The 11,719-nt window shown below is 48.0% G+C and overlaps 1 protein-coding gene across 1 annotated transcript in view; it reads right to left on the reverse strand.

Annotated features, from left to right (window-relative positions):
* mvp (major vault protein) overlaps positions 1 to 10,527 on the reverse strand; it is an 11,770-nt gene extending 1,243 nt beyond the window's left edge. The window contains exons 1-15 of the mRNA XM_015976295.3: positions 10,359 to 10,527; positions 8,615 to 8,787; positions 8,338 to 8,533; positions 8,145 to 8,265; positions 7,625 to 7,756; positions 7,089 to 7,183; positions 5,811 to 6,047; positions 5,598 to 5,720; positions 3,447 to 3,662; positions 3,103 to 3,338; positions 2,838 to 3,035; positions 2,558 to 2,702; positions 424 to 635; positions 230 to 346; positions 30 to 156 (exon numbers count right to left, since the gene is read on the reverse strand). Of these exons, the coding sequence (XP_015831781.1) occupies positions 30 to 156; positions 230 to 346; positions 424 to 635; positions 2,558 to 2,702; positions 2,838 to 3,035; positions 3,103 to 3,338; positions 3,447 to 3,662; positions 5,598 to 5,720; positions 5,811 to 6,047; positions 7,089 to 7,183; positions 7,625 to 7,756; positions 8,145 to 8,265; positions 8,338 to 8,533; positions 8,615 to 8,787; positions 10,359 to 10,466 (2,436 nt within the window). The 5' untranslated portion in view covers positions 10,467 to 10,527. The remainder of the gene's footprint in view (positions 1 to 29; positions 157 to 229; positions 347 to 423; positions 636 to 2,557; positions 2,703 to 2,837; positions 3,036 to 3,102; positions 3,339 to 3,446; positions 3,663 to 5,597; positions 5,721 to 5,810; positions 6,048 to 7,088; positions 7,184 to 7,624; positions 7,757 to 8,144; positions 8,266 to 8,337; positions 8,534 to 8,614; positions 8,788 to 10,358) is intronic.
* Between the last annotated feature and the right edge of the window lie 1,192 nt (positions 10,528 to 11,719).

Here is an 11,719-nt window from a genome sequence, read left to right on the forward strand (position 1 = left end):
TTCTACTCTGAGGAGGTAGTGGAACCTACCGCCTCGATCCGCTGGGCCTCAGCCTTCAGCGTGGCCTCGTTGACAGCCGCCTCTCCTCGAATCCGGGCTGCCTCTGCCTGAGACTGGGCCTCGGCTTTAGCAGCTCCCGTACTCTCCACCGAGGCACTGAAGTACAGGATGGATCAGAACCAGATGGGTTCTACTAAACTGATTGTGCCAAGGGACCCTCTAGACCAACCTGAGCGCCTCCAACTCCAGCAGCTCCTTCCGGGCCCTCTCTGCTTCCGCCTGGTCTGTGATCCTCTGGCGCTCTAGTTTGCCCCGGGCCTCCTGCTCCAGACGTTCTGCCTCGTGTCTGCAGAACAAACAGAACTTCATGAATCTGTGCAATTCCGTGGCTCCAACAGAATCTGAGCAGTGTGTGCTTCAGACCGGGCCGCAGCCTCCTGGGAGTTGGTGGTGATCTCGATGGCGAGCTGGACACTCTTCTGCAGGGCGTCTCTGGTCCTCTGGTCCACCGGCTCTACAGACTGGATGTCCACGCTGCTGATCACCAGGTTGTTCTGACCGAAACGCAGATCGGGACGGACTGCCAGCTTCTCATCAAAGCCGAACACGGCCGAGCAGATGATCCGGTTTGAGTTCTGAGCACCAAGTCAAAGTTGGAAAAGTTCTGATTCGTTAGGTCCCAGATCAGGTCGGGTCAGGCAGTTCCAGAGAAATCTGACTCAGACAAGCTACCCCAAAGTAGAGTTCATCATTCACGCCTGATCTGACATTTATGCTTCCCAGTAGGGCTGCAACAACGAATCGATAAATTCGATGAAAATCGATTACTAAAAGCGTTGGCAACAAATTGTGTCATCGATTCGTTGTGTTGCACAACTCTTCCAACCCCCCGGCCGCCGTTGCGCACAGACCGGAAGCAATTCAGATCAGCGCGAGGGACTAGCCGGCAGAAGCAGCGAGACCCAAAGAAGTAAAAACTTCTAAAGTTTGGGAGCATTTTCAGTTAAATCAGGCGAAGAAATTTGTTACCTGCAACGTTTGTAGGTCAGACTTAGCATGGCACGGGAGTACTACAGTGATGATGCGAATCATCAGCGAGGAGGGAGAGAGCTCGGTGTCCGGGTAAGTTAAAAACTTTTCAAAAGTGATTCACCCAAGCCCCGGATTATTACACAGGCTGGACATGCCCTAAGCTCGTAAAAAAAAAAGTCTATAAAATTGTAAGCGCGACGCTATTAGATAAACGGGGGGGGGGGGGGGGACTCGCGCCGCTGCGAACCGGTTCCGCCGTCACATTTCCACAGAAACTGGTTAATCACACTGGGGCCAGACTACTAGCATGTGGTTTTACAACCACAATGACCTCGGAAGCGAAAACGCTTTTAAAAGGGAGGGAGGAGTCCTAACTGTTGCTGCAGGCGTGTTGTGTGCGTGCAGTTATATACTGGTTAATATATTTTTGGGTTCAGTTGCTTTCATGTGGCCTAATGTGAGTCTATTTGGGATCATTGGAATGATCAGCAGCATTTCTTGATGTGACTTTATGGCAGTTGCCCAGGGCATCATCACAAGGAGGGCGGCATTCATTTACTTTTGTTTTATTTGGTATTTTTTCAGTCATTTTTGGAAATAGTGATCAATTTTGATTAATTCACAGCCTATGTTTAATTACATTTAAAAATTAGTTGTTTGACATCCCCAGTTATAATAAATGTCTACAGATGAGATCAAACAAAACAGATGAGAATTGCCCTTAAAGAGCAAGTCACCCCCAAATAAACTTTTTTTTGCTGATAAACTAAATAAATGAGTGTCTAATCATGCTGCAGACACATGTCGTCAATAATTTGGCACTTCAGTGCATCTTAGTTAAAATTTAAATATTCTGCCTAAAACTGGCAGTGTTGTGCCGTTGTCAGGTAAAAACTCTGCACTGTATTTTAATTTAAATCTGCCACCGCTATTGTCTAACAAGTATGCTATGATGTAAACTGGTACATTATGATGTCACAATGCTGTCGTGAGCCTGAGTGTGTGTGTATTTGTTAGCGGCTCCGCCCTCTCGGTCTGCCAGGCAACAGCATTTGTTGCATTTATCAAACATGAAGTGGGAGTGGAGTTAGACTCTGGTAGGGGTTGACTTGCTCTTTAAGCTGTTTAACTTGGACCAAGCATTTTAGGTCACAGATAGATGTAGCTTAGGGTCTCTGTTTATACACCTTATAAGACAATTTAGGTGATGGCATGTTGTTTTTCTGCTATTGAACTGTTTTCTAATTATGTTGTGTTTAATAAAGTGAAGGAAGGAGAGAAATAACGTTTCCCTAGCAGTTTTTAAAAATGTCCCTATGTAGTCCGATTAATCGATTAATCGTGTCGAGACCCCATCCAATTCATCGATTATCCAAATAATCGTTTGTTGCAGCCCTACTTCCCAGTAAACAAACATTTCACCTCAGACCCCAGCTCGGACTCTGAATGAGGTCAGAAATGCATTTAATGCAGAAGAAAACATGAAAGAACCCGACACTAAACCCAGGTTCTGACCCAAACGGACCTTATGGAAGTCATCAAACTGCACAGAGGCGACAGCTCCTCTGATCCGCGAGGCGATGGCTTTACAGGCATCTCCAACAAAGTCCGGTACTGAAAACAGAGCTGCTGCCGCAGCCGGGTCGGCGGGGATCTTCACGTCAAAGTGCCTGAATGGAACGAAGAGGAAGAGTTGGACGGGAAGCTAATGCTGGTTGAGCTAACTGGTTCTGGTATTTATTGAGATATTAAAACATGTAATGGGATATGTTTGTGAGCGCTGGTCCAGAACCAGAGCAGGGTACCAGTTGTAGGCGAGCTGCAGCTGCAGGCGGGCGTGGTCAGCGGTCTCTATGGTGATGATGTCGGTGCAGAAGTCGGGTCCCAGCAGGAGGCAGATGGCCTTGATGACGTTGGCTCTCTTAGGTTTGTCGCCGGACAGAGACAGGACGGTGAACTGCTCATCTGGTCCCAACATCACCAGCTCAGGTCCAAACACCACCCTGTAGGTCAACACAGGAACCATCAGCCAACCCTCAGCCATCACCAGCCCCACGGTGTCACGTCTACCTGGCCTTCTTCTCTCTGTAGTCGTAAATCTGCACAGCGGCGTTGTGGGGGACCCTGAAGGTCACCACCCGGGTCTTGTCCCTCGGCTGGCCATCTCCACCCCCGTGGCGGATGGAGCGATCCGCCAGTGGGTCGGAGCGAGACGCCAGCAGAGCCTCAACGTTTGTCGGAAGCTCCTTCTCCCAAAGCTCCTCGTCCTGGTTCAGCATGTACGTGTGTCCGATCACGGCACGCACCTGAGATCAGAAGGAAGGGATAAAAACTCAAATCCAGAATAATCCTACTGTCCTGAAGAACGAGTACTTCTGCTGGCCCAAACTAAACGCTCTGACTTCGGTCGCTACCTTTCCGGTCTTGATGTGTCGGACATAGATTCCCTCGTTCTCATCCAGGGGGATGGCACGCTGCGTCAGCACCACCTCCACGCTGGCAGGGGGGACGTACTCAATGGGCCCCCGCAGCATCCATCGGTCTCCAGGGCGACGGAGGACGCTGCCCCGCTTAGCTCGCTTGGAGCGCCCCTCCTCTTCAGGATCCTCCTCCTCCTCTTCTTCTTCAGGCTGACAAACAGAGCGGGAGAGACGGGGGAGGATGGAGAGAAGGGTTAACATGTAGATGCAGTGGAGTGGGGGAGGGATGGGTGGAGGAGAAGGGGGAAGCAGGATGGGAGGGGGGCACTGAATCAAAAGGCACCAAAGACCAGAAAAGAAAAACAAAAATAGCAAAAATAAATGTTTGATGATAAAAGTGTCAGAAAGGAGGAGAAGAGAAGAGGGATATCAAAGTAATGTGATTACTGATGTTAGTAATCTGATTAGTTCTGGATGCCTGGGCATCCACAGCAGATTACAGCTCAACTCTGCCACCTGCTGGTGTGAGCTGGTTACTGACCTAGACACCACCGATCCACAGGTTAGGATCTTACCCATGAATAAAGACAAGTCTCTTTCATCCAATCAGAACTGTCCTACATGCCTCTGCCTCCCTGGTTAGAAAGCATCACATTAAGATGTTTGTGTCATGTGACCTTATTTAGACTCACCTTAAAAGGTAAATTAGTAGAACATCCCTTAATGTGAACCTCTCAGCTGAAATGAGTCCTCGTGTGGAAAATTAATCTTACCAACAAACACATGAATGACCTGCTGTAGAACATCTGCTAAGGGCCTTTTATGATAGGACAGCTTTCCATACCTGCAGCAGTCTTTAGCTGCTTCAGCAGAACCAACCTTTCCTCCGCTCATCACAGACCAAACATCTCAAAGCTCCTGGAAGCTACACACAGCTTACTCTGTAGTGGGTGCATCTTGTCCCTGATGGCTGGCTAATGAAGAACGACATGTCCATGAAGCTGTTAGCAACACGCGGCTAAACTGAACGAGCTAATGTTTACATCCTATAACATCTATGATATACCTGAATGACTCTTACCATCTAGAGTAAACATCTCAGATACCCGACACGTTCCTGCAGTAAGAACGTTCTCATGGACATCTGGAATGTTCTTTTCTACTAGGAACAACAACCCAACTTTACGTTTATATTCTGAGTTATCATTAATTATTATTTCTATAGTAACTATGTAGCTGTTGATGTCTTCATTCTAACAAGTACACAAGTACTAGGATAAGTCATTACTTCTATATGAAATAGGAATTACAGAGGTCCTACTGTTGATTAAATTTTAAAACATCTTGCCATAAGGCTGGGATCCTCTTACCTGTCCTGCTCTCACTCATCTCCTCACCTTTCTGAAGCACCGTTTACTTTTCTGTCCTCCTCTTTCACAGATTTGTCCCCACTAATATTTACAGATCCATCATGTTTAATGTAATAGTTGTCCTTGGCATTAAGCATGCCCCCCCCCCCCCCCTGCTTTCAGATCGGAGGTACGTGTGTGTGTGTGTGTGACACACACACACGGCGCTGTGTGTTCGATCATGTTGCCGTTTGAGCAGCAAACAAGTTTAAGAGATTACAGTCTGGCTGCTAGGGAGGGGACGGGTTTGCACAACGCTGGTAGAAACGTTCCGACTAGATGGCCTGCCACCTCGCCCCGTGGCGAAACCTGCACTCCTTTTCCAGGAACCCTTTGAAATGAGCTGAATCCCAACAATCTTAGGTGTGGCTTCGACCTTTCACCCTTTGACCTCACTCCTGTGCTCACACACCTGCAGGGAGCAGCAGCCACCGTTGAGGCAGCACGCCTTATAACCACACACAGGCTGCTACTCTAATCTCCCCTGATGAACTGGTTCCAGTAAACCTCCAAGTCCACAAAACCAAATCCATCAGAGCCGCTCGGGGAAAGAACCGAGCCTGGATGAAGTCCTGGAAAGGCTCTAAATGTTGGGTTATCGAGTCTCTACATGTCCCTCAGAAGCACCCGTACAATTGTTTTAAAGAATAAAATAAAATAAAATCAACAGAACCGCAGGGTGGTTGTTCTTGACTAGGAACCAACATCAGGAGTTCTGCTGTGAACGTCTCCTCACCTCGGAGTCGTTAAATGCCTCCACAGCCCGTAGAACCAGACCCTCCTCCTCCGAGAGCACGTACACATCCTGGATGCCGTTCTCAAGCTGCTCACCAGGCTGTAGGAAGAACGAGCGCTCTCCCTGGGGGAGGAGTGGAGGAACAAATGTTTGGAACATTTAGATGAACATTCACTGAATCTACAAGTGACAAAGCGTGAACCGACTCCTCACCTTCACCACCTTCTTCTGGCCCAGCTGAGGCTTGCCATCTGCCCCGACCGGGTCCAGGATCACGCAGTACTGCCGGCTGCTCAGGGTGGTTACATCCACAACCCCAACCACCTCCTCAGCCACAGAAGGGATGTGGGCCTCCCTGTCGGCCATGGTCACCAGCCACTCCTCCCCTGTGCGCCGCTCGCGCCCGCCGGCATCCTTAAAGGGGCGCAGGGCACGCACATGCAGAGCTTTCTGGAAGCATGAACAGATGCAGCGTGAGACCAGCACCAGCACAGACCAGTAAGCATCCCAGTTCAGCTGCAAAAAGTCTGAGAAAACCAGAAAATTATAAATATGAATAAAGCAACGTCATCCAACCACTTTTAATAAAACTCCTAAAAAATGAGATTTTCTGTTTGGAGCCTTTAAACAAATGTGGGATTTCCTCCTGCTCTACAGCTGAAACAGTGGAAACTCTGCTGGATCATCTTGCACCTCGCTCTCGTTGTGCTTCAGCTCCGAGACGAAACTCAACTCAAAGCAATAAATACTAATAAATGTGCGTCAGGCAGCACCGAGGCAGCATGTAGTTCCTGCAGGACGTCTGAAGCCTTTAGGTGATCAGACATGCTGCTGAATGTTCTCAGTCATCAAGGTCATGCTAATCCAGAAGGGGTTCAAACGAACGACTTCTTTGGCTTCTCAGGTCCCTCGTGTGATCCCGTTTGGGTTGGAACAATGAGAGTGAACGTTGGTGTTCTTCATGTTTCGGCTGTGGTCTTCATCAGAAGTGTCACAGATGTTTGTCTTTATAATAATAATAATAATAATAATAATAATAATGCATTGAACTTATATAGCGCTTTTCTAGACACCCAAAGACGCTTTCACACACTCTCACATTCACACACTGCTAGTGATGATAAGCTACTTGTAGCCACAGCCGCCCTGGGGAGGTCTGACAGAGGCGAGGCTGCCATTTGGCGCCGTCGGCCCCTCTGACCACCACCAACACAGGCAAGTTGGGTGAAGTGTCTTGCCCAAGGACACAACAGAAGTTTACCCCTGGCAGGAGCTGGAATCGGACCCATGACCCTCCGATCATGAGGCAACCCGCTCTACCACCTGAGCTACTGCAGCTTTTCTGTTGGCCGGTCTAAACGCGTCTAGGTAAACCCACAACACACCCGTACATGTCCCAATATAAAAATAAAGAACCTCATTAAAAATGCAATAAGAGGACGTAAGGAAGGTTGTAAATGATTTAAATCAGTTTTATGGACGGCCGGTCACCTTGTCCGTCAGGATGAAGGCGTTGACAATATCCAGGACCTCCTCGTGAGCACCTGGCAGGTACGCTCCCACCTTACTGACAAGCCACTCCTCACCTGAATGACACACAGGGACATGATTATGAAACACTTCAAGTTCAGATGGATGATCCTGAAGTTCAAAAGACTGGACGGGTGCCACCGGTTACCGTGGAGACGGGTGTTACCAAGAGCATCAGTTTAAATTGCTGGGACAATAAACATAAACCTGAGTGAGGCTTGGAGATTGCTGCTGGGGACAACTATTAATTATTTATATGAGCTTGGCGGGCCGCCAGGCTAAGCGGATGTGTTGGATGTAGTTTTTTAAGGTGAGCTAGAACACCACGACTGAAACAGGTAGAGGTCTGCTGCTTCTGCCGGGAGCAGAAGTAGGTGATAGACTCTTACTGCAGCAGGAGTTTTACACGGTCAGACTAAACTTGTCAGCTAAAACTATCGATGTGAACAAGTTCCCTGCATTCGCCGGCCGTGCGGACAGGTGCAGACAGCTGTTACCTGTGACTCTCTGGACACCTCCTCTGTCTTTGCCCTCCTTGCGAGCTCGGAGCCTGATGGCCTGGTTCTCCCGGATCACGGTGGCCTTGATGGTTTCCAGAACCACCACCTCCTTCCTGGGTATGTAGGTTCCTGAAACAAAAACCCAACTAGAACCGGAGCAAAACCAGAACCAGGAACAGGTCCGCTTCATTTAGCTCTTCTGTCTGACTCAGTTTCAGGTCTGATCCTGGTACACAAACTTCCTGTTTGTCCCTTTGAAGGCAACAAATCCTGTTTTAACTGGAACTAAATTTGGGATTTTTATTAAAAACAAACAATAAAAATCACTGAGAAAAAAGACAGAAACGTTAACGTGTGTTTTATGCTTTAAAGGTTTGTGAGTACATTTGGAAAACAGAGTGAACTGGGAACAGAGATCCTTGTGTTGGTGTAAAACTGAACAGGGCTTGAACTCTGACGTGGTTCCTGTAACCCAACAGCACCACTTGTGGACCTGATGAGTCCAGACTAGACTGACCTGGTCCCTCAAACAGCCACTCGTCTCCAGCAATCCTCTTCAGACCCTCCTCCTCGAAGTCCAGCAGCGCCTGCAGACGCAGCGCCGTGTCCGGATAAACGATCTGCAGCGGCGTCACATCCTGGAAATAACCCAAGCATTACATCAGCACCAGACCGGACCGGGCGAGCCAGTTGGACAGCCACATACACACCATCTGAATCTCCTCTCCAGGGTAGAGAGGAAATGGGTCCTGGGTCAGACGGATCTCCAGGTCGGCATGGCGCAGCTTGGCCTGGCCCGATTGGTCAAAGAGGACCTCGTTGTTGTCGTCACGGGCAACGGGGTTGGACACCACACAGTAGTGACGAGGTGGAACCACGATCATCCGAACAGGAGAGAAGAGAACTCTGGGAGGAGACATGCGGTTCTGGTTCTGGTGTCATGTGAGAAGCTGGAACCGTGTTTTCAGGACCAAAGCTAGAACTGACCTCTCGTTGTCCTGCCGGATGTAGGTGAGAGGTCCGATCTCCACACGGGCGATGTTGGTGTTCTGGTCCAGAACATGGATGTAGTGATGAGGCGGGATCCGGATGATGGACACGTCCGTTGAAATCTCATTGTTGGGTCCACGGTTTCCTCCAAACATGGACATGTTGAGATGCTGGAGACAGAAAAACGTAACTGAACCAAAACATCCAAACAAGAGATGTTCTGATCCAGTCTCGAGACCAGATCAGAACATCAGTGAATCAGGAATTGTTTCTGTTGTGTTTATTAAAGCGTTCATCTTCCGATTGTTAAAGCAACTTGGAACCAGCTGACCCAGTCCGATCAGAGGTGTGTCAGTAAACCGGAAACACAGCCGCCTACAGTTTTAGACACGCTGCATTCCTGCTGGAGAAAAAAATCTCTAAACTTACATTTTTATTTTTGACGTCAGCTTGCAGATTTTAAACTCAAGTCAAACAGGAGAAGAAGCAGATCAACAACTCGTGATGACTGAGTGAAGCAACTACTTAGACAAAGCAAGCAGAGAATCTCAGTCCCAGTGGCGCACCCACTACACACGCACACGTTTATCTCTGGACCAGAGTTCATGTCTGTTGAACAATGGCTGACCTGGGATCAGTAAAGAATGAGCCAGTAGAACCTCAATCCTATTGGTTTATCAATCACTCAGACACAAAACAACTGGAGGGTGAACCCTGGGGGAGCCTCACCTCGCTACAGTCACCTGGACAAGAATCTTAAGTGAGAGCCCTCAGCAGAAATTCAGCTGAGTGCGTGCGTGTGTGTGTGTGTGCGCGCGCACGCGCGCGAATGCAATTAATACAGTCCGTCCCAGCACCCTCTTTTCTTTAATTCATTTTTCATTTATTGACATTAAAATAAAAATACAGAAAAAATTACTACAAGCTAAAATGAAAAAGGGGACACAAAGAAGACAAACTCATGTTATCTGCCCCTTTTAACTAAAATAACATTCATACAAAAAAATTTAACAATATAGTTCCTGGACTGGTTGGCCCACACAATCTCTACCCATAAGAGAAGACGAGTTACACAGAGAGAAGCATGAAGTTATAGACCTCTATACATACATAGGTACACATATGAATACATAGACTTTTATCCTTTTCTTCGTTCATCCCCCCTCCCCCTCACACATTTATGTAACAGCTCTATATAAGTTAATCATTCCATTTTTTTATCTCTTTTTTTTTTAAAGTCAATATTGTTTTTGCATTCTTGATTTCAGTATTTAATTTATTCCACAATTTAACTCCATATATGGACACAATGTTCCTTTATGAGTATCCTTATGTCTAGGTATGTTAAATAATTCATGTCCTTTTAAATCATATTTGCTATGTGTTTACTCATCGCGCGCACAGAGCCTTTTACAACACCTAAGGCCTTTGAGGAACCTCTCGAAGAAAACAGCTTTTCTAACCAATCTCCGATCCTGAAATAAATAAAACTTCGCTTACAGTCGCGACTACACGGATAACGCTGTTTTATCGTTGATTCTGGAGGGTTTGAATTAAAACTTCTGCAAACAAAACACCTAAAGTTTATATTTCTAAAGCAAAAACGTCTTTTAGATTATTTTATTACAACTATTCTAAGATAAACTACTTTAATTCTGCAGAGGTAGCGAGCAGAGCTCCACGGAGCAGCAACGATTTAGGAGAAATGCGGAAGTTCAGCGGAGCAGCAGCAGGTTCTTACCGGGTCTGGAGTTCGGTTCTGGAGGCAGGCTGCAGCTCGGTTCCGCCAAAGAAGATCCGGACTCTGAGCTCGCACTGGTAACTGGCCAGAAAACGAGTTAAAGACCATTCAACATGACCTGGTATCAAGCGGAGGGGCGTGGCTGATCCTAACCGATCCTAACCCAGAAAATATGTAGTCACGTGATTTACTGCAAAGCTGCGTCACCGGTCCGGTTAGGTCCGGTCCAGGAGGAATTATTCAGCGTTTATTTTTAAGTCTGATCAAACTCAGCAAAAACCTAAAACACCCCAATTAGACGCTCAGTAATCATAATTCACAACAGCTAAACTGTCATGGAAACATTTAGCTTTTTGCTTTTAAGATTTAACTTTGACTTTTGTATGAAAAGTTTTGAAAATCCCCAGAATGCTGTACAATAAAAATTTGGTTACAAAGAGGAACGAAAATATTTCAGGTAAAGTTAGAAGAATGAAAAATACAGATAAGAGAAGTTACGGTGTAACTATGGTTCTGTGAGTTCCTGCGTGGATGACTGCCAGTCACAAGGGTCACTCGGAACTTCTCAGGCGAGAAGATCCCGGGAGACCCGAACGTAGCTATCGGCACGTAGTTTATAGACTCGCGACCAGGTGCGCTACGTGTCACGTGCGTGACTTTGTTTACATTGGTACTCGACCTGCGCAGAGCGCGAGGAAATACATCCACTCTGTTTACTGCCACTGGCAGTCATCCAGGAACTCACACCATAGTTACACCGTAACTTCCGTTCAGTTCCATTCCGTAGCTTGGAGACGCTCAGGGACAGCCCCGCAGAAACTGGGTCACCAAATAGTGAGCCCCAACGCTCCTGCCATCCACTAAGAGGTGGTTGGCCGAAATAGCCGCCAGGTGTACCTTAAGGGTCGAGGCAGTCCGGCCCTTGTCAAACAGGTGCCGGAGGTACCGCAGAACCTCATGCAGGGAACAAGAACCAGGGTCCACGTCCCTGCCGGAACACCATGGTAGAGAACCGCTCCATCTGAGACAGGAGGTCCCGCTTCGCCGGCTTCGTTGGCTTCGTCTGAGCCTCCCTCAACGATCGCAATGACCTGGTGCCCCGATGGTTTATGTGGAACACCACCGAGGTGCTGTCCATCCAAACGAACATGTGCTTGCCCCACAGAAAGGGCAAGAAGCGCCTCAGCGCCAAGTAGACGGTCTTCAATTCCAGGACATTGATGTGAAGCCGTGCCTGACAGGGGCTCCACAACCCCCGGACTAACCTGCACCGCCAATGCGCCCCCCACCCCTGGGGTGACGCATCCGTCGTGACCACCTCCCGTCTGGCGGGGACCGTGCCAAGCGGGACACTGAGACTC

This window comes from Nothobranchius furzeri, chromosome 5 (assembly GCF_043380555.1).
Source record: "Nothobranchius furzeri strain GRZ-AD chromosome 5, NfurGRZ-RIMD1, whole genome shotgun sequence".
In the NCBI taxonomy this organism is placed as follows: domain Eukaryota; kingdom Metazoa; phylum Chordata; class Actinopteri; order Cyprinodontiformes; family Nothobranchiidae; genus Nothobranchius; species Nothobranchius furzeri.